Here is a 23,208-nt window from a genome sequence, read left to right as displayed (position 1 = left end):
GTAATAAAAAGGATTTTATTAATATTTTTCAAATGATCTCATATCTGAAAAATAATATTACATTTTTATTTGTTTTTTGACAGCATTAGTTTATTAATTTGATTCTTTAATATTATGCTAAAGGTTAAACTAAAGACAGTGTTAGTTCGCGGCAAAAAATGAATCGCGGGTGGCAAAACAGAAAACTTTTAAAAATGTATGGGTATGTATATTTATATACAGATCCTGTTTAATTTTGGCACGGTTCAACTTTGAAACTGTTCAATTTCGGTTTGAAACGGTTTTGCTTTTCCCCTAGTTTTCATTCATATTTTCTTTTAACGAAGAGGATGGCCGGAGTTAATCGACTGGTTTCGGATATATGGCCGGAATATGTTTCAGTAACATGGTAACGATGATCAAAGCAGTGTTTAGAAGTGCTTAAAATCCTACCGTGCCTCTCATTGAAAAATGTAAAAATGCGGACCTGTTCCGGTTGTGTTCCGAATACTCGGGGTTGTTGTGCCAGCCCATCAAGCGACACCTATAACCACTGGTTTGAAATTATAAACCTAGTTCATTGGTGGCCATATCTTGAGTTGGGATCGTCACGGACCGCAAAGCAGATCAAATTTAAAAAATCCAGATAGCAACAAACTTCAAGCTGGCACTGACATAATCACGCTGCTGAAATGATTTTTGATATTCCAAAAATCACCTTGATTTGCATTGCAGTGATATTTCCGAGTGAACTCTGTATATTCACGCCGATTGACAATGAGAACCCGAAAATGGCAACAAAAGAGACAAGATATTGAATCACTTGTCGGATCTCCACGCTAACTGTGATGGTTGCTGGCTATTCATGAGAGAAAGAAACGAGTGCGATGATATTTTCTCTCTCGTCATAGTCAGCATGTTGCTTAGATTAATCGCAGCTCTGCCAAGAACTAAATATATAGCGAATTTCTTTATTTCACTGCGTCCGGGCAAATCTGCCGAGCAATAAAAAAACGGCATCGCGATTTACGACGCAGGTAAGAAAGAGATGCCAGATAATTGTTTACGAACTAAGCACGTGCAGTAGTGGGTTGAAGCTGACAAATTTTACAGTGCGCTTCGGGCAGCACGGCAGGTCAAAACTGGGTCAAAATCGAGCGAATAAAAGAGGGTTTTGACAGCAGTTAGTGCGCTTCCAGGTCAAAACGAGGTGAGCTGGTGGAATAAAGAAATTCGCTAATAGATCATTGCACACGAAAAATAACCTCACTTTTTTGACACTTCCCACGGGTTTGTTTACAAGATGTTTCATTCACTTTTTATGTAATAGGAGTGAAAATGTATGATACGAGTACGAAAAAGATGGGATAACTCTCCGCCTATGCGAATTCGTTACTGTGATCTTTTGGTTTATTCTTGGAAACGCAAGTTTTAAAAAGACACTTCCGCATTTTTATTCGAGCCGAAAATTTTACTATGTAAACAAGCCCGCGACAACTGTCAAATCTCTTTCTCCTTCGTTTTTTTGTGACGTCATCATGCAAAAGATCATTGCACGATGACGTCACAAAACAAGAAGAAAAAAGAGATTTGACAGTTGTCGCGGGTTTGTTTACATAGTAAAACTTTCGGCTCGAATAAAAATGCGGAAGTGTCTTGTTAAAATTTCCGTTTCCAAGAATAAACTAAAAGATCACAGTAATTAATTCGCATAGGCGGAGAGTTTTTCCATCTTTTACGTACTCGTATCATTCATTTTTACTCCTATCGCATAGGGGCTTATCACGGGAGTCACTTCACGGTGAAGTGACAACTATAATAGGCACGGTGAAAGTGATTCCCATTTGATTTGCACGCGTCTTTTGTCACCGTGAGATTTTTTTACTTCGTTCTCACCGTGAAGTGACTCCCGTAATAAGCCCCATAAAAAGTGAATGGAACATCTCGTAAACAAACCCGTGGGAAGTGTCAGAAAAGTGAGGTTATTTTTCGTGTGCAATGATATGATCTATCCAGCTTTTTACGCACCATAATGGCGGTCACTATAATGCGTGTTCGTAATATGCGAACCTAACTGCTTACGTCAGATTTGCGATTTCTGAAAAATTGGCAACACAAATGTTGCCAGAAATATTTTTCTTTTGATAAATTGTATGAAGACTTCAAACTGACGTAAGCAGAGTAAGGCAATCCACGGGTGACGTTTCTTTGCTTGTACGTTTGTCATTGTTGCTGTTTGTCTAGCTGCAAAACCAAAACACGACCAAAACCGAAATCTTTTAATGTCGGCAATAACATCAAAAGTGATCTTTTATTTTTGTATTTAGGATTGTCACTTGCGATACTAGAACTACCGATCGGATAACATTTGTTTTTCACGCTTCTGGATCCGGATTGCTACCAAGTTGAGACCGATCGAACATACACAAAGCTGTCATAAGTTGAAAACAGACTGAAATCAGCTGATTGCAACTGTCTCGTGGATTGCCTTGTTGTCAAAAGGGTGGGTAATTTATTACGAACTTCGCATTATAGCGTCCGCCATTATGGCGCGTAAAAAGCTGAATAGAGATCGCAACCAACTACAAACACCCAACGAACGAATCACCACTGTAAACCCTGCGTTTTTACTCAGTGTAGAAATAAAAGCCGTTTGTTTGTAAACACAGCCAAAAATAAATTCGTTACTCAACACAAGAAATAAGTTAGTATGTGTATTTTTAGTTAGAAAAATATTCAGTAGTGAACCATTATCGGTTTAACAAAATGATTAACTTACTGCGGCATGTATCACGCGGAGAGATTTTGCGCAAAGTTAGTGTTAAAAGTTACGCCGTTAAGTATCGGTTAACAAGTTCCCAAAGTAAGCATAATAAGTTTGTCGAGGGCCCAAGCTTGCAGGACTTTATTCATCGGTCTAACTTTGTGCCTGAGCAAATAGATAATGTTAATCGACATTCGGAGTTACCCTATTTACCCCGAGAAGCTCTGCTTGGACGGGGTCAGAAAGTATTCTTCGAAATCTACGGTTGTCAGATGAATACAAACGATATGGAAATTGTGTGGTCAATTTTAAAAGCTCATGAGTATCAGCGAGTTGGTAGTATTAAGGATGCGGACATTGTACTGATGGTCACTTGTGCAATTAGAGAAGGAGCAGAGCAGACGGTTTGGAATCGGCTCAGACACCTTAGACAAATGAGGGAAAAACGGGAAGAATCTAATAGACCTATGCTCGTGGGTGTTTTGGGATGTATGGCAGAACGGTTGAAAAATCAGTTAGTCGAAAAAGAACGAGCAGTTGATGTTGTTGCAGGTCCGGATAGCTATAAAGACTTACCTCGGCTGCTATCTGTAGGACAAACCGGTCAGAAAGCGATTAACGTGATGCTGTCAATGGATGAAACTTATGCGGATATTATTCCGGTGAAACTGGATCGTAAGTCTCGAACGTCTTTCGTATCGATAATGCGCGGATGCGATAACATGTGCGCCTTTTGTATTGTACCGTTTACGCGGGGGAAAGAGCGATCAAGACCGATTAGTTCGATTAAAGATGAGGTGCGTAAGCTTGAAGCTAAAGGGATTAAAGAAGTTACACTTCTTGGTCAAAACGTGAATAGCTATAGGGACATAAGCGGCAATCAGGGAAGTGACAAACAGGCTACCGTACTGGCGGAAGGGTTTAAGACTGTTTACAAAACCAAAGTAGGTGGACTTAGGTTTTCAGAGCTACTTGCGGAGTTAGCTGAAACGGTACCAGAAATGAGAATAAGGTTTACCTCACCTCATCCGAAAGATTTTCCTAAGGAAGTACTGCAAACAATAGCACGATATCCTAACATATGCAACAGTTTACACTTACCAGCTCAATCTGGTAGTAATACGGTGTTGGACCGTATGCGACGGGGATATACTAGAGAAGGTACATATAACTATAGGAACATCGAACGGATTTATGACGCAAAAACTATACTTTCACATTGCAGCATATCTTAGTTTGGTCAGTGAAATACGTACGGTGATACCAGATGTGACGCTATCAAGCGATTTTATTTGTGGATTTTGTGGGGAAACTGATGAAGAGTTCGCTGAAACTATTTCTCTAATTCAGTTAGTAAAATATCACACCGCATTCCTGTTCGCCTACAGCATGCGCGAGGTAATGGATATAATGTATTGGATTAACCGAAATTTATTTTTCATTGTGTCTTGCAGAAAACAACAGCTTATCGCCGTTATAAGGATGACGTATCAGAAGATCTGAAAAAACTTAGAGTTAAGAAAATGATTCAAACGTATCGAGCAGGAGCGAGTGAACTAAATGCTCAATGGGTTGGATGTGAGCAGCTGATTTTAGTTGAAGGATACAGCAGACGATCCAAACACGATCTGTGCGGAAGAAATGATGGAAATATAAAAGTGATAATTCCGGCAGGCGATGTTCCTTTCGACGATCCGTACGGCCGGGAAAGGAAGACGATTGTAAGCGGTGATTATGTTGCAGTGAGAATAACAGAATCAAATTCGCAGATTCTGAAGTGTATTCCTCTCTATCACACAAGCATCAGTCAATACTCGCAGAGGCGACAGCTTCAGGAGGTTGCTCATAGTACAAGCATTGGTTATTGATAGATTAGGTTTTTGCATAATAAAATTGAATGACTCATGGAAAATTTATGCTTCTGTTCGCTGGTCAGATAGAACAATTCGTAGTTGCTACGATTTCAGATGCCGCCAGATCTGAATATCGTTAAGATATGTCGCTATAAGGTCTGTCGCTCAGTTATTAACCCTTACAGGGTGTCTGCTTTTGCATTTTTATTTGGATATCATTTATATCTTTTTGTAACAGTGGATGAATTCAACAACTTTGTTCTGACAAGTTAGAAAATCATAGATGAAGAAAAAAAAGTTAGAAAACCGTCCAAACTGATTGTCCCATCTCATAAAAAGCGGGTTTCTCGTTTTGCTGATTTATGTAATGGGACGAAATTGCCATTAGCAACAGTCTAGAGTCTTGAAATTTCCAGGAAGTTTGAATTCACCAGAAAACGAAAATTGAAAATTTTGTGAAATTTGGTAAAAAGTAAGTTACTTAACATAACGTTTTTTTTTTGCGTTCAAATATTGAACAATTCTCGACTACTTTGTGATAAGGTCTTATGTATTACGTAAACAAAACGAGTGAGAGATGATTTGTGCTTGTGAAGTACAAGGAATACAACTCTCACTCGTTTTGTTTACGTTTAGACATACGACCTTATCACAAAGTAGTCGAGAATTCTGTTTCAATTCACTATACTGCCGCTATTCGCAAAACAGTCCTATGTAAAAGTCCTGTCTTTTGTTTTTTTTTTGCGGAGTGGACCCGCATGCTCTTCAAGAGTAGCCAAATCCAGGTTGTGGGAATCAAACCTTACTTTTTTAATGACTATTGTTGAAAAGCATGCCAAAATGGACGCAAAAATGAGAAAACACTAAAATTTTACATAGGACTGTTATGCGAGAGCGGTAGTATCCAGCTTTCCACGAGCGGTAATGGCGGACAGTGCACGCAGCCCATTTTGACGTATTCTGTAGGTCAGGGATCAATGAGAATAAAAGAGAGGTGAGGAGGAGAGTGCATTTCTCTAGTATTAGTATACGTCACTATTTGGCATCAACTCTTGGCATAGGGGGGCGAGCAGAGGGGCGCGTGCAAGTGTTAGTAAGTTTTCTCCTCACCTCTCTTTTATACTCATTGGTCAGGGATACCCAGCTCTAAGGGGAGACATCTGGCTTCTTACTATTCTTCCTCATCCACCTCGATGATCCCTGTTGTAACTTGAATATTTTAATGCTTTTTATCACCATTATGCCCAATTCCTCCTGTAGGCGATAGTTTTACCGTCTGAGGGTTACCGGAGAATCTGCATCTTTAATATACTTAAAATCGAACGTGTTATCCATCAATGATTATGATTCATTCAATGACCCATCTGAATTGTACTCTCCGCACAAGCAATATGCCTCAACAGGTATGTTCCAAACTTAATCCAGAACGGATTCAAAAGTAGAAATAAGCTCACACTACACTATTTACTCCCGACATTGAGCAGCGGTATGCTGTTCTTATGCTTCACGCAAAACCGTAATAACTCCTTGCGCACTTTTAAATCTTTTGGATCTTTTGGTAATTGATATTAGTGATGATCCAAGTCGGATCTCTTACTACGCCCGTATTTGTACGCTTTGTACTTTTTTTAATGTTCACTTAAAATTATTTTAGATTGTAACAGGTGACATCATTAAAAACATAAATCAAAACAACGAACAATGTTGCTCAGCAACACTGCCAGCAAGCCTGATGATAAATTTTAACGCTCTCGGGGTTTTCAATTTCAGCCAATCAGTGAGTGGTTCCCAAAGTGGAGGCAAATCTATACCCAGTTGTCTTCCCTTTGGGTGGGATGGGTAATTCTTATGAGCAAGATCGCGCCAAATGACCTATGGTCGAATATCGACCATTTTTGATTTGAATGAAACTTTGCACACGTATTTGGCTTAGCAAACTGAGCATTTTTCACAGATGGAGAGATTTTTTACACCCATGAGTTACATTCTAAAAGGGCGTATGCCTTTTGGCATAGGTTTTATTCGAAGCGTTGTAGTCCAGAAACCGTTGGTTGTATAGAAAAACTGTCTGAGAATGAGTTGTAGGGAATTAAAAATTCATCATAAAAAAAATCACAGGAAGGTTGTATGCAAAGCCACGACCGCAAGGTTGAAGTAGAATACTTTTACAAGAAAGATAACCCGGCTTCTTGCGTGTCAGTCATTTTTTCTAGTATATAAACATTGACCGTCCAGTGGCAGTATTGTAATTTCTTTTTGTTTGATATTTTGAATGAAGTTCTTTGAATATTTTTAAATTTTGTGCAAATGAGAAGTTAAGGTGCTGCCGAATTGTAATATGCACTTTTAATACGACATCATTGAACGGGAACGGAACAAAGGCTACGGTTATGAAGAACGCGAATGACGGCGCGATGTCGCCTTACCGTGGTGAAATGTACATGTCTTTTTAAGGCGAAGTAGAGCTATACATTTCAACACATTTCTTGCCAAATCGCATCGCGCCGTTATTTTCGTTCTGCATAACCGTAGCCAAATACTAAGCGACGCAAACACGTAATAATAGTCAGAGTATGCATGTAGATGAAGATAATTAACTTTGGATTATAGCGCAAAACGAGAAAATATTAACTCTTCAAATATTCATTTGTGTTCTTCAAATTTCAGTTGTCCAATTTAATATCCGATGAAATGTCTGTTTATTATTTGAAGAAGCTCTTATATAGGCCAAATGATGCATTCCCAATTTACTAGGTCCATAACTCTGCCGATCGCGCTTAAGAAAGCAATCGTATAACGACCAATCGGAGGTCGAATTTTGTGTTTTGACAAGGCTTAAGAATTTTCAATAGTACAATAGTTCAAATAATAAAATTGCAATTTCATGCATTTGGTAGAAATCTTAGAAGATTTTCTAATCGATTGCTGCAAAAACGAAGGAAATCCATCGAATACTAACCGATTTATTAGCATTTGAAATTGGACATATTTTTCACTTTTTTCAGTTTTAGATTTTCATTTCACATCCCTATGTAGCCGAACTTCCTGAGAGAAGTATTCTACTTCAAAAAATATACACTGTACAAAAAAAAAATTTTTTTTTGACCAAAAAAAAATTAAAAATAAACATTAAATTTCAATTAAAAAAAGAGTTGAATTTTTTTTATTTATTTTTAAAGAAGCTTGACGTTAATACGCAATTTTTTAAAGAAAGTCCAGGATGGAGAAATGAAAAATATTTTTTTATGGTAGATAAATTTGTTTATAAAAATTCTAATTTAAACATTTTTGAAAATATTTGTATTCTGATGATTTTATAAGATGCAGATAGTCATTTTGAACTAAAAAGCTCTTGGTAGTAAATATTCTAAAGGCGTTGGTTTTCGAGTTATTTTAAATTCAAGCTACGTCTTTACCAATTTGTGATTCGTGTAGTTATTGGAATGATAGTCAAGCCACCATTCATCCCTTCGTTGTTTACTATTCAGAATCTGGAACACTTAAGAATATCAGCTTCATCATAATATCGGAAGTACTCCATCATGATACTGTTGCGGTTCAGGTGTTCATTGCCAAATTAATGAGTTTTTTGAAAACAACAATAGAGTTGAAAAAAGCGATACTAATGTCTAATGGAGCTGCCTCACGATATAAAAATAGAAAAAACTTTGCAAGTCTTTGCATGTTCAAAACAAAATATAACGTCGATGCAGAGTTGCATTTTTTGCGACTTGAACATCCCATTACATGAACATCCCATTACAAGCGCAAAAGAATTGTATGATTGGTCTAATCAGAAAAGTAATAAAAATTAATCAAAAATGTCATTAAGTTGGGTATTATATGAAGAATATGAACAAGGAGTTACAGAATGGAGCAATATTTTCCAAAAATCTATAATAATAGCTGCCACACAAGGGTATTACTCTTTTGTTCCGATTTCAGAAAATAAGATACAAACGAAGCTGTTTTCAAGAGATGACGAATCATTTACTTATGATGTATATAAAATATAAGGTGAAACTAGTTCTGTAAAGTATCTATGTCATAAAAAAATATGTTCCTAAGATAATAAAACTTGAAAATAAATATTTGATTCTTATATATATTTATATCACTTAAAACATATATCTCTTTTCTTGAGAACCGTTCGCCCAATCGTTTTGTTGTCAAAGAATAAATTGTATATTTTTGATCACGCATTCCAATGAACGTATGGTTTTTGCTGGAGAACCATGGACAAATTAAGAAAAACGTGTATTTTCCTAAATTTTAATAATTTTTCGAGCTTAAATTAGAAATAACTCGAAAACCAATGCCTTTAGAATGTTTACTACCAAGAGCTTTTTGATTCAAAATGAGCATCTGCATCTTTTAAAATCATCAAAATACAAATATTTTGAAAAATGTTTGAATTGGAATTTTCATAAAAAAATTAATCTACCATAAAAAAAATATTTTTCATTTCTCCATCCTGGACTTTTTTTTTTAAGTTGCGTATTAATGTCAAGTTTCTTTAAAAAAAAATTAAAAAAAAATTCAACTCTTTTTTTTTTAAATTGAAAATTAATGTTTATTTTTAATTTTTTTTGTTCAAAAAAAATTTTTTTTGTACAATGCATTTTCGATTCGCTACAACTCATTCTCAGACAGTTTTTCTATACAACTAACGGTTTCTGGGCTACAATGCTTCGAATAAAACCTATGCCAAAAGGCATACGCCCTTTTAGAATGTAACTCATAGGTGTAAAAAATCTCTCCACCTGTGAAAAATGCTCAGTTTGCTAAGCCAAATACGTGTGCAAAGTTTCATTCAAATCAAAAATGGTCGATTAAATTTTCGCGTATTTCCAGGCGATTAGAAATGATTTTGCTCTTATGTTTTTTTCTTTTGACGTAGAATTACGTCTCACGGCAACATTCTGAAATAGTGGTGCAAATTGAAACACCGGAAACATTGAGAGCGTCATGAAAATTGGCCAAATTTAAATACTAGTAACTTATAACTAGTCAGTTTTTAACAGCGTCCACCGAAATGGGGAAAACTGTAGAGCTTTGTTTTGAACGCAGATTTCGACCAATCAAAGCTGTAAAATACAGATAAATCTGAACATGTAATGTAGCATTACTGGGAAGAACAGGTTCCCAGTTCCTATTCTGAAATAGTGGTGCAAATTGAAACACCGGAAACATTGAGAGCGTCATGAAAATTGGCCAAATTTAAATACTAGTAACTTATAACTAGTCAGTTTTTAACAGCGTCCACCGAAATGGGGAAAACTGTAGAGCTTTGTTTTGAACGCAGATTTCGACCAATCAAAGCTGTAAAATACAGATAAATCTGAACATGTAATGTAGCATTACTGGGAAGAACAGGTGCGTGGAGAGAGAAAAAGCGAACGTGAGCGTACATAGGATAGACAAACCACGTAGAGGCATTTTCTCCTCATTCTGAGTTTTAAATGTGGAACTGCGCAAATTTGAAAAATGCAACAAGATGGCTTCTAAGCGTCACGACACTGGGTATTTCCGTAATAGTGATGATGCACAGAGGCTATAAATCGACCTCAAATGCCATACTTAAATCCAAGATGGCGACTCTCAGTCTCAAGAAAACTGAGAATTGTCGGAACCGGAATAATATTCATAGCAATATCATTATGAACTGCTCAAATGATTTCTTTTTTCCATGAAAGGCAGATTTTCAATTTCCCTTGATGTTAATAGCTCAAATTAAATAAACGGCGCTTCGGTCTGGTCGCATGCGTACGTTGCGGCTGCATTTGCGGCAATTTGACAGTTATACATTTTCTGTCAAATTAACGTCCACGCAACGCAAACGTAACCATTGTGCTACCCGGGTTAAATGCGCAAGGACAAATCGCGCAAGAACTTGCATGCAAGTCAGCTTTCAAGTTACGTAGTGAAAATTAATTGAAAAATTCTTTTAATTAAAAGAGATAACTAATACATCAGAAAACTGTTAAAAAAGATCAGTTTCACTTTCATTTGGGAAATTTCTAGTAGCGACCACAAACTTTCAGTGTGTAGGTCACATATAAGGCAAATTATTGGAAAAATCAAATTTTCCCAGTTCGGCCGGCCTAGCGGAAAATTGTGAGTATGAGCGAATGTTGGTCTACTAGTGGGTCACCATTCCTGAAAATATCATTTTTGGGAATTTCCTTATAGTGGAGTAGTAGTCGAATAAGTGACCTACACACGTATATAAGGCAAATTGTTGAAAAAATCGAATTTTCCCAGTTCGGCCGGCCTAGCGGAAAATTGTGAGTATGAGCGAATGTTGGTCTACTAGTGGATCACCATTCCTGAAAATATCATTTTTGGGAATTTCCTTATAGTGGAGTAGTAGTCAATTAAGTGACCCACACACGTATATAAGGCAAATTATTAAAAAAATCGAATTTTCTCAGTTCGGCCGGCCTAGCGGAAACTTGTGAGTATGAGCGAATGTTGGTCTACTAGTGGGACACCATTCCTGAAAATATCATTTTTGGGAATTTCCTTATAGTGAAGTAGTAGTCGAATAAGTGACCTACACACGTATATAAGGCAAATTATTGAAAATATCGAATTTTCTCAGTTCGGCCGGCCTAGCGGAAAATTGTGAGTATGAGCGAATGTTGGTCTACTAGTGGGTCACCATTCCTGAAAATATCATTTTTGGGAATTTCCTTATAGTGGAGTAGTAGTCAAATAAGTGACCCACACACGTATATAAGGCAAATTATTGAAAAAATCGAATTTTCCCAGTTCGGCCAGCCTAGCGGAAAATTGTGAGTATGAGCGAATGTTGGTCTACTAGTGGGTTACCATTCCTGAAAATATCATTTTTGGGAATTTCCTTATAGTGGAGTAGTAGTCGAAAAAGTGACCTACACACGTATATAAGGCAAATTATTGAAAAAATCGAATTTTCTCAGTTCGGCCAGCCTAGCGGAAAATTGTGAGTATGAGCGAATGTTCGTCTACTAGTGGGACACCATTCCTGAAAATATCATTTTTGGGAATTTCCTTATAGTGGAGTAGTAGTCAATTAAGTGACCCACACACGTATATAAGGCAAATTATTAAAAAAATCGAATTTTCTCAGTTCGGCCGGCCTAGCGGAAACTTGTGAGTATGAGCGAATGTTGGTCTACTAGTGGGACATCATTCCAGAAAATATCATTTTTGGGAATTTCCTTATAGTGAAGTAGTAGTCGAATAAGTGACCTACACACGTATATAAGGCAAATTATTGAAAATATCGAATTTTCTCAGTTCGGCCGGCCTAGCGGAAAATTGTGAGTATGAGCGAATGTTGGTCTACTAGTGGGTCACCATTCCTGAAAATATCATTTTTGGGAATTTCCTTATAGTGAAGTAGTAGTCGAATAAGTGACCTACACACGTATATAAGGCAAATTATTGAAAAAATCGAATTTTCTCAGTTCGGCCGGCCTAGCGGAAAATCGTGAGTATGAGCGAATGTTGGTCTACTAGTGGGACACCATTCCTGAAAATATCATTTTTGGGAATTTCCTTATAGTGGAGTAGTAGTCAAATAAGTGACCCACACACGTATATAAGGAAAATTATTGAAAAAATCGAATTTTCCCAGTTCGGCCGGCCTAGCGGAAAATTGTGAGTATGAGCGAATGTTGGTCTACTAGTGGGACACCATTCCTGAAAATATCATTTTTGGGAATTTCCTTATAGTGGAGTAGTAGTCAAATAAGTGACCCACACACGTATATAAGGCAAATTATTGAAAAAATCGAATTTCCCCAGTTCGGCCGGCCTAGCGGAAAATTGTGAGTATGAGCGAATGTTGGTCTACTAGTGGGACACCATTCCTGAAAATATCATTTTTGGGAATTTCCTTATAGTGGAGTAGTAGTCAAATAAGTGACCCACACACGTATATAGGGCAAACTATTGAAAAAATCGAATTTTCCCAGTTCGGCCGGCCTAGCGGAAACTTGTGAGTATGAGCGAATGTTGGTCTACTGGTGGGTCACCATTCCTGAAAATATCATTTTTGAGAATTTCCTTATAGTGGAGTAGTAGTCGAATAAGTGACCTACACCCGTATATAAGGCAAATTATTGAAAATATCGAATTTTCTCAGTTCGGCCGGCCTAGCGGAAAATTGTGAGTATGAGTGAATGTTGGTCTACTAGTGGGTCACCATTCCTGAAAATATCATTTTTGGGAATTTTCTTATAGTGGAGTAGTAGTCGAATAAGTGACCTAAACCCGTATATAAGGCAAATTATTGAAAAAATCGAATTTTCTCAGTTCGGCCGGCCTAGCGGAAAATTGTGAGTATGAGCGAATGTTGGTCTACTAGTGGGTCACCATTCCTGAAAATATCATTTTTGGGAATTTCCTTATAGTGAAGTAGTAGTCGAATAAGTGACCTACACACGTATATAAGGCAAATTATTAAAAAAAATCGAATTTTCTCAGTTCGGCCGGCCTAGCGGAAAATTGTGAGTATGAGCGAATGTTGGTCTACTAGTGGGACACCATTCCTGAAAATATCATTTTTGGGAATTTCCTTATAGTGGAGTAGTAGTCGATTAAGTGACCTACACACGTATATAAGGCAAATTATTGAAAAAATCGAATTTTCTCAGTTCGGCCGGCCTAGCGGAAAATTGTGAGTATGAGCGAATGTTGGTCTACTAGTGGGTCACCATTCCTGAAAATATCATTTTTGGGAATTTCCTTATAGTGGAGTAGTAGTCGAATAAGTGACCTACACACGTATATGAGGCAAATTATTGAAAAAATCGAATTTTCTCAGTTCGGCCGGCCTATCGGAAAATTGTGAGTATGAGCGAATGTTGGTCTACTAGTGGGTCACCATTCCTGAAAATATCATTTTTGGGAATTTCCTTATAGTGGAGTAGTAGTCGAATAAGTGACCTACACACGTATATAAGGCAAATTATTGAAAAAATCGAATTTTCTCAGTTCGGCCGGCCTAGCGGAAAATTGTGAGTATGAGCGAATGTTGGTCTACTAGTGGGTCACCATTCCAGAAAATATCATTTTTGGGAATTTCCTTATAGTGGAGTAGTAGTTGAATAAGTGACCTACACCCGTATATAAGGCAAATTATTGAAAATATCGAATTTTCTCAGTTCGGCCGGCCTAGCGGAAAATTGTGAGTATGAGCGAATGTTGGTCTACTAGTGGGTCACCATTCCTGAAAATATCATTTTTGGGAATTTTCTTATAGTGGAGTAGTAGTCGAATAAGTGACCTAAACCCGTATATAAGGCAAATTATTGAAAAAATCGAATTTTCTCAGTTCGGCCGGCCTAGCGGAAAATTGTGAGTATGAGCGAATGTTGGTCTGCTAGTGGGACACCATTCCTGAAAATATCATTTTTGGGAATTTCCTTATAGTGGAGTAGTAGTCAAATAAGTGACCCACACACGTATATAGGGCAAACTATTGAAAAAATCGAATTTTCCCAGTTCGGCCGGCCTAGCGGAAAATTGTGAGTATGAGCGAATGTTGGTCTACTGGTGGGTCACCATTCCTGAAAATATCATTTTTGGGAATTTCCTTATAGTGGAGTAGTAGTCAATTAAGTGACCCACACACGTATATAAGGCAAATTATTGAAAAAATCGAATTTTCTCAGTTCGGCCGGCCTAGCGGGAAATGGGACACCATTCCTGAAAATATCATTTTTGGGAATTTCCTTATAGTGGAGTAGTAGTCGAATAAGTGACCTACACACGTATATAAGGCAAATTATTGAAAAAATCGAATTTTCTCAGTTCGGCCGGCCTAGCGGAAAATTGTGAGTATGAGCGAATGTTGGTCTACTAGTGGGTCACCATTCCTGAAAATATCATTTTTGGGAATTTCCTTATAGTGGAGTAGTAGTCGAATAAGTGACCTACACACGTATATAAGGCAAATTGTTGAAAAAATCGAATTTTCCCAGTTCGGCCGGCCTAGCGGAAAATTGTGAGTATGAGCGAATGTTGGTCTACTAGTGGATCACCATTCCTGAAAATATCATTTTTGGGAATTTCCTTATAGTGGAGTAGTAGTCAATTAAGTGACCCACACACGTATATAAGGCAAATTATTAAAAAAATCGAATTTTCTCAGTTCGGCCGGCCTAGCGGAAACTTGTGAGTATGAGCGAATGTTGGTCTACTAGTGGGACACCATTCCTGAAAATATCATTTTTGGGAATTTCCTTATAGTGGAGTAGTAGTCAAATAAGTGACCCACACACGTATATAAGGCAAATTATTGAAAAAATCGAATTTTCCCAGTTCGGCCAGCCTAGCGGAAAATTGTGAGTATGAGCGAATGTTGGTCTACTAGTGGGTTACCATTCCTGAAAATATCATTTTTGGGAATTTCCTTATAGTGGAGTAGTAGTCGAAAAAGTGACCTACACACGTATATAAGGCAAATTATTGAAAAAATCGAATTTTCTCAGTTCGGCCAGCCTAGCGGAAAATTGTGAGTATGAGCGAATGTTCGTCTACTAGTGGGACACCATTCCTGAAAATATCATTTTTGGGAATTTCCTTATAGTGGAGTAGTAGTCAATTAAGTGACCCACACACGTATATAAGGCAAATTAGTAAAAAAATCGAATTTTCTCAGTTCGGCCGGCCTAGCGGAAACTTGTGAGTATGAGCGAATGTTGGTCTACTAGTGGGACATCATTCCAGAAAATATCATTTTTGGGAATTTCCTTATAGTGAAGTAGTAGTCGAATAAGTGACCTACACACGTATATAAGGCAAATTATTGAAAATATCGAATTTTCTCAGTTCGGCCGGCCTAGCGGAAAATTGTGAGTATGAGCGAATGTTGGTCTACTAGTGGGTCACCATTCCTGAAAATATCATTTTTGGGAATTTCCTTATAGTGGAGTAGTAGTCAAATAAGTGACCCACACACGTATATAAGGCAAATTATTGAAAAAATCGAATTTTCCCAGTTCGGCCGGCCTAGCGGAAAATTGTGAGTATGAGCGAATGTTGGTCTACTAGTGGGACACCATTCCTGAAAATATCATTTTTGGGAATTTCCTTATAGTGGAGTAGTAGTCGATTAAGTGACCTACACACGTATATAAGGCAAATTATTGAAAAAATCGAATTTTCTCAGTTCGGCCGGCCTAGCGGAAAATTGTGAGTATGAGCGAATGTTGGTCTACTAGTGGGTCACCATTCCTGAAAATATCATTTTTGGGAATTTCCTTATAGTGAAGTAGTAGTCGAATAAGTGACCTACACACGTATATAAGGCAAATTATTAAAAAAAATCGAATTTTCTCAGTTCGGCCGGCCTAGCGGAAAATTGTGAGTATGAGCGAATGTTGGTCTACTAGTGGGACACCATTCCTGAAAATATCATTTTTGGGAATTTCCTTATAGTGGAGTAGTAGTCGATTAAGTGACCTACACACGTATATAAGGCAAATTATTGAAAAAATCGAATTTTCTCAGTTCGGCCGGCCTAGCGGAAAATTGTGAGTATGAGCGAATGTTGGTCTACTAGTGGGTCACCATTCCTGAAAATATCATTTTTGGGAATTTCCTTATAGTGGAGTAGTAGTCGAATAAGTGACCTACACACGTATATGAGGCAAATTATTGAAAAAATCGAATTTTCTCAGTTCGGCCGGCCTATCGGAAAATTGTGAGTATGAGCGAATGTTGGTCTACTAGTGGGTCACCATTCCTGAAAATATCATTTTTGGGAATTTCCTTATAGTGGAGTAGTAGTCGAATAAGTGACCTACACACGTATATAAGGCAAATTATTGAAAAAATCGAATTTTCTCAGTTCGGCCGGCCTAGCGGAAAATTGTGAGTATGAGCGAATGTTGGTCTACTAGTGGGTCACCATTCCAGAAAATATCATTTTTGGGAATTTCCTTATAGTGGAGTAGTAGTTGAATAAGTGACCTACACCCGTATATAAGGCAAATTATTGAAAATATCGAATTTTCTCAGTTCGGCCGGCCTAGCGGAAAATTGTGAGTATGAGCGAATGTTGGTCCACTAGTGGGTCACCATTCCTGAAAATATCATTTTTGGGAATTTCCTTATAGTGGAGTAGTAGTCGAATAAGTGACCTAAACCCGTATATAAGGCAAATTATTGAAAAAATCGAATTTTCTCAGTTCGGCCGGCCTAGCGGAAAATTGTGAGTATGAGCGAATGTTGGTCTGCTAGTGGGACACCATTCCTGAAAATATCATTTTTGGGAATTTCCTTATAGTGGAGTAGTAGTCAAATAAGTGACCCACACACGTATATAGGGCAAACTATTGAAAAAATCGAATTTTCCCAGTTCGGCCGGCCTAGCGGAAAATTGTGAGTATGAGCGAATGTTGGTCTACTGGTGGGTCACCATTCCTGAAAATATCATTTTTGGGAATTTCCTTATAGTGGAGTAGTAGTCAATTAAGTGACCCACACACGTATATAAGGCAAATTATTGAAAAAATCGAATTTTCTCAGTTCGGCCGGCCTAGCGGGAAATGGGACACCATTCCTGAAAATATCATTTTTGGGAATTTCCTTATAGTGGAGTAGTAGTCGAATAAGTGACCTACACACGTATATAAGGCAAATTATTGAAAAAATCGAATTTTCTCAGTTCGGCCGGCCTAGCGGAAAATTGTGAGTATGAGCGAATGTTGGTCTACTAGTGGGTCACCATTCCTGAAAATATCATTTTTGGGAATTTCCTTATAGTGGAGTAGTAGTCGAATAAGTGACCTACACACGTATATAAGGCAAATTGTTGAAAAAATCGAATTTTCCCAGTTCGGCCGGCCTAGCGGAAAATTGTGAGTATGAGCGAATGTTGGTCTACTAGTGGATCACCATTCCTGAAAATATCATTTTTGGGAATTTCCTTATAGTGGAGTAGTAGTCAATTAAGTGACCCACACACGTATATAAGGCAAATTATTAAAAAAATCGAATTTTCTCAGTTCGGCCGGCCTAGCGGAAACTTGTGAGTATGAGCGAATGTTGGTCTACTAGTGGGACACCATTCCTGAAAATATCATTTTTGGGAATTTCCTTATAGTGGAGTAGTAGTCAAATAAGTGACCCACACACGTATATAAGGCAAATTATTGAAAAAATCGAATTTTCCCAGTTCGGCCAGCCTAGCGGAAAATTGTGAGTATGAGCGAATGTTGGTCTACTAGTGGGTTACCATTCCTGAAAATATCATTTTTGGGAATTTCCTTATAGTGGAGTAGTAGTCGAAAAAGTGACCTACACACGTATATAAGGCAAATTATTGAAAAAATCGAATTTTCTCAGTTCGGCCAGCCTAGCGGAAAATTGTGAGTATGAGCGAATGTTCGTCTACTAGTGGGACACCATTCCTGAAAATATCATTTTTGGGAATTTCCTTATAGTGGAGTAGTAGTCAATTAAGTGACCCACACACGTATATAAGGCAAATTAGTAAAAAAATCGAATTTTCTCAGTTCGGCCGGCCTAGCGGAAACTTGTGAGTATGAGCGAATGTTGGTCTACTAGTGGGACATCATTCCAGAAAATATCATTTTTGGGAATTTCCTTATAGTGAAGTAGTAGTCGAATAAGTGACCTACACACGTATATAAGGCAAATTATTGAAAATATCGAATTTTCTCAGTTCGGCCGGCCTAGCGGAAAATTGTGAGTATGAGCGAATGTTGGTCTACTAGTGGGTCACCATTCCTGAAAATATCATTTTTGGGAATTTCCTTATAGTGGAGTAGTAGTCAAATAAGTGACCCACACACGTATATAAGGCAAATTATTGAAAAAATCGAATTTTCCCAGTTCGGCCAGCCTAGCGGAAAATTGTGAGTATGAGCGAATGTTGGTCTACTAGTGGGTTACCATTCCTGAAAATATCATTTTTGGGAATTTCCTTATAGTGGAGTAGTAGTCGAAAAAGTGACCTACACACGTATATAAGGCAAATTATTGAAAAAATCGAATTTTCTCAGTTCGGCCAGCCTAGCGGAAAATTGTGAGTATGAGCGAATGTTCGTCTACTAGTGGGACACCATTCCTGAAAATATCATTTTTGGGAATTTCCTTATAGTGGAGTAGTAGTCAATTAAGTGACCCACACACGTATATAAGGCAAATTAGTAAAAAAATCGAATTTTCTCAGTTCGGCCGGCCTAGCGGAAACTTGTGAGTATGAGCGAATGTTGGTCTACTAGTGGGACATCATTCCAGAAAATATCATTTTTGGGAATTTCCTTATAGTGAAGTAGTAGTCGAATAAGTGACCTACACACGTATATAAGGCAAATTATTGAAAATATCGAATTTTCTCAGTTCGGCCGGCCTAGCGGAAAATTGTGAGTATGAGCGAATGTTGGTCTACTAGTGGGTCACCATTCCTGAAAATATCATTTTTGGGAATTTCCTTATAGTGAAGTAGTAGTCGAATAAGTGACCTACACACGTATATAAGGCAAATTATTGAAAAAATCGAATTTTCTCAGTTCGGCCGGCCTAGCGGAAAATCGTGAGTATGAGCGAATGTTGGTCTACTAGTGGGACACCATTCCTGAAAATATCATTTTTGGGAATTTCCTTATAGTGGAGTAGTAGTCAAATAAGTGACCCACACACGTATATAAGGAAAATTATTGAAAAAATCGAATTTTCCCAGTTCGGCCGGCCTAGCGGAAAATTGTGAGTATGAGCGAATGTTGGTCTACTAGTGGGACACCATTCCTGAAAATATCATTTTTGGGAATTTCCTTATAGTGGAGTAGTAGTCAAATAAGTGACCCACACACGTATATAAGGCAAATTATTGAAAAAATCGAATTTCCCCAGTTCGGCCGGCCTAGCGGAAAATTGTGAGTATGAGCGAATGTTGGTCTACTAGTGGGACACCATTCCTGAAAATATCATTTTTGGGAATTTCCTTATAGTGGAGTAGTAGTCAAATAAGTGACCCACACACGTATATAGGGCAAACTATTGAAAAAATCGAATTTTCCCAGTTCGGCCGGCCTAGCGGAAAGTTGTGAGTATGAGCGAATGTTGGTCTACTGGTGGGTCACCATTCCTGAAAATATCATTTTTGAGAATTTCCTTATAGTGGAGTAGTAGTCGAATAAGTGACCTACACCCGTATATAAGGCAAATTATTGAAAATATCGAATTTTCTCAGTTCGGCCGGCCTAGCGGAAAATTGTGAGTATGAGTGAATGTTGGTCTACTAGTGGGTCACCATTCCTGAAAATATCATTTTTGGGAATTTTCTTATAGTGGAGTAGTAGTCGAATAAGTGACCTAAACCCGTATATAAGGCAAATTATTGAAAAAATCGAATTTTCTCAGTTCGGCCGGCCTAGCGGAAAATTGTGAGTATGAGCGAATGTTGGTCTACTAGTGGGTCACCATTCCTGAAAATATCATTTTTGGGAATTTCCTTATAGTGAAGTAGTAGTCGAATAAGTGACCTACACACGTATATAAGGCAAATTATTAAAAAAAATCGAATTTTCTCAGTTCGGCCGGCCTAGCGGAAAATTGTGAGTATGAGCGAATGTTGGTCTACTAGTGGGACACCATTCCTGAAAATATCATTTTTGGGAATTTCCTTATAGTGGAGTAGTAGTCGAATAAGTGACCTACACACGTATATAAGGCAAATTATTGAAAAAATCGAATTTTCTCAGTTCGGCCGGCCTAGCGGAAAATTGTGAGTATGAGCGAATGTTGGTCTACTAGTGGGTCACCATTCCTGAAAATATCATTTTTGGGAATTTCCTTATAGTGGAGTAGTAGTCGAATAAGTGACCTACACACGTATATGAGGCAAATTATTGAAAAAATCGAATTTTCTCAGTTCGGCCGGCCTATCGGAAAATTGTGAGTATGAGCGAATGTTGGTCTACTAGTGGGTCACCATTCCTGAAAATATCATTTTTGGGAATTTCCTTATAGTGGAGTAGTAGTCGAATAAGTGACCTACACACGTATATAAGGCAAATTATTGAAAAAATCGAATTTTCTCAGTTCGGCCGGCCTAGCGGAAAATTGTGAGTATGAGCGAATGTTGGTCTACTAGTGGGTCACCATTCCAGAAAATATCATTTTTGGGAATTTCCTTATAGTGGAGTAGTAGTTGAATAAGTGACCTACACCCGTATATAAGGCAAATTATTGAAAATATCGAATTTTCTCAGTTCGGCCGGCCTAGCGGAAAATTGTGAGTATGAGCGAATGTTGGTCTACTAGTGGGTCACCATTCCTGAAAATATCATTTTTGGGAATTTCCTTATAGTGGAGTAGTAGTCGAATAAGTGACCTAAACCCGTATATAAGGCAAATTATTGAAAAAATCGAATTTTCTCAGTTCGGCCGGCCTAGCGGAAAATTGTGAGTATGAGCGAATGTTGGTCTGCTAGTGGGACACCATTCCTGAAAATATCATTTTTGGGAATTTCCTTATAGTGGAGTAGTAGTCAAATAAGTGACCCACACACGTATATAGGGCAAACTATTGAAAAAATCGAATTTTCCCAGTTCGGCCGGCCTAGCGGAAAATTGTGAGTATGAGCGAATGTTGGTCTACTGGTGGGTCACCATTCCTGAAAATATCATTTTTGGGAATTTCCTTATAGTGGAGTAGTAGTCAATTAAGTGACCCACACACGTATATAAGGCAAATTATTGAAAAAATCGAATTTTCTCAGTTCGGCTGGCCTAGCGGGAAATGGGACACCATTCCTGAAAATATCATTTTTGGGAATTTCCTTATAGTGGAGTAGTAGTCGAATAAGTGACCTACACACGTATATAAGGCAAATTATTGAAAAAATCGAATTTTCTCAGTTCGGCCGGCCTAGCGGAAAATTGTGAGTATGAGCGAATGTTGGTCTACTAGTGGGTCACCATTCCTGAAAATATCATTTTTGGGAATTTCCTTATAGTGGAGTAGTATTTGAATAAGTGACCTACACACGTATATAAGGCAAATTATTGAAAAAATCGAATTTTCTCAGTTCGGCCGGCCTAGCGGAAAATTGTGAGTATGAGCGAATGTTGGTCTACTAGTGGGTCACCATTCCAGAAAATATCATTTTTGGGAATTTCCTTATAGTGGAGTAGTAGTTGAATAAGTGACCTACACCCGTATATAAGGCAAATTATTGAAAAAATCGAATTTCCTCAGTTCGGCCGGCCTAGCGGAAAATTGTGAGTATGAGCGAATGTTGGTCTACTAGTGGGACACCATTCCTGAAAATATCATTTTTGGGAATTTCCTTATAGTGGAGTAGTAGTCAAATAAGTGACCCACACACGTATATAAGGCAAATTATTGAAAAAATCGAATTTTCCCAGTTCGGCCGGCCTAGCGGAAAATTGTGAGTATGAGCGAATGTTGGTCTACTAGTGGGTCACCATTCCTGAAAATATCATTTTTGGGAATTCCCTTATAGTGGAGTAGTAGTCGAATAAGTTACCTACACACGTATATAAGGCAAATTTTTGAAAAAATCGAATTTTCTCAGTTCGGCCGGCCTAGCGGAAAATTGTGAGTATGAGCGAATGTTGGTCTACTAGTGGGTCACCATTCCTGAAAATATCATTTTAGGGAATTTCCTTATAGTGAAGTAGTAGTCGAATAAGTGACCCACCCACGTATATAAGGCAAATTATTGAAAAAATCGAATTTTCCCAGTTCGGCCGGCCTAGCGGAAAATTGTGAGTATGAGCGAATGTTGGTCTACTGGTGGGTCACCATTCCTGAAAATATCATTTTTGGGAATTTCCTTATAGTGGAGTAGTAGTCGAATAAGTGACCTACACACGTATATAAGGCAAATTATTGAAAAAATCGAATTTTCCCAGTTCGGCCGGCCTAGCGGAAAATTGTGAGTATGAGCGAATGTTGGTCTACTAGTGGGACACCATTCCTGAAAATATCATTTTTGGGAATTTCCTTATAGTGGAGTAGTAGTCAAATAAATGACCCACACACGTATATAAGGCAAATTATTGAAAAAATCGAATTTCCCCAGTTCGGCCGGCCTAGCGGAAAATTGTGAGTATGAGCGAATGTTGGTCTACTAGTGGATCACCATTCCTGAAAATATCATTTTTGGGACTTTTCTTATAGTGGAGTAGTAGTCAAATAAGTAACCCACACACGTATATAAGGCAAATTATTGAAAAAATCGAATTTTCTCAGTTCGGCCGGCCTAGCGGAAAATTGTGAGTATGAGCGAATGTTGGTCTACTAGTGGGTCACCATTCCTGAAAATATCATTTTTGGGAATTTCCTTATAGTGGAGTAGTAGTCGAATAAGTGACCTACACACGTATATAAGGCAAATTATTGAAAAAATCGAATTTTCCCAGTTCGGCCGGCCTAGCGGAAAATTGTGAGTATGAGCGAATGTTGGTCTACTAGTGGGACACCATTCCTGAAAATATCATTTTTGGGAATTTCCTTATAGTGGAGTAGTAGTCGAATAAGTGACCTACACACGTATATAAGGCAAATTATTGAAAAAATCGAATTTTCTCAGTTCGGCCGGCCTAGCGGAAAATTGTGAG

The 23,208-nt window shown here is 37.9% G+C and overlaps 2 protein-coding genes across 2 annotated transcripts in view; both read left to right on the top strand.

Annotated features, from left to right (window-relative positions):
- LOC129725212 (nuclear inhibitor of protein phosphatase 1) overlaps nt 1-23,208 on the top strand; it is a 489,093-nt gene that overhangs the window by 104,092 nt on the left and 361,793 nt on the right. The gene's annotated exons all lie outside the window — the stretch shown is intronic.
- Nucleotides 2,222-4,655, top strand: LOC129725202 (CDK5RAP1-like protein). The gene is made up of 3 exons (XM_055680745.1): nt 2,222-3,904; nt 3,969-4,141; nt 4,198-4,655. The coding sequence occupies exons 1-3, from the start codon at nt 2,746-2,748 to the stop codon at nt 4,609-4,611; spliced, it is 1,746 nt and encodes a 581-aa protein (XP_055536720.1). The 5' UTR covers nt 2,222-2,745; the 3' UTR covers nt 4,612-4,655.

Source organism: Wyeomyia smithii, chromosome 2 (assembly GCF_029784165.1).
Source record: "Wyeomyia smithii strain HCP4-BCI-WySm-NY-G18 chromosome 2, ASM2978416v1, whole genome shotgun sequence".
NCBI classification, from domain to species: domain Eukaryota; kingdom Metazoa; phylum Arthropoda; class Insecta; order Diptera; family Culicidae; genus Wyeomyia; species Wyeomyia smithii.
Note: the sequence above shows the minus strand (reverse complement) of the source record. Positions and strands in the feature narration are given on the sequence as shown.

Coding starts and splice junctions, on each gene's coding strand:
- LOC129725202 (XM_055680745.1), top strand. CDS start 2,746: ATGATTAACTTACTGCGGCATGTATCACGCGGAGAGATTTTGCGCAAA. Junction 3,905..3,968: donor ACGGGGATATACTAGAGAAG/GTACATATAACT, acceptor TTCACATTGCAG/CATATCTTAGTTTGGTCAGT. Junction 4,142..4,197: donor TCGCCTACAGCATGCGCGAG/GTAATGGATATA, acceptor TGTGTCTTGCAG/AAAACAACAGCTTATCGCCG.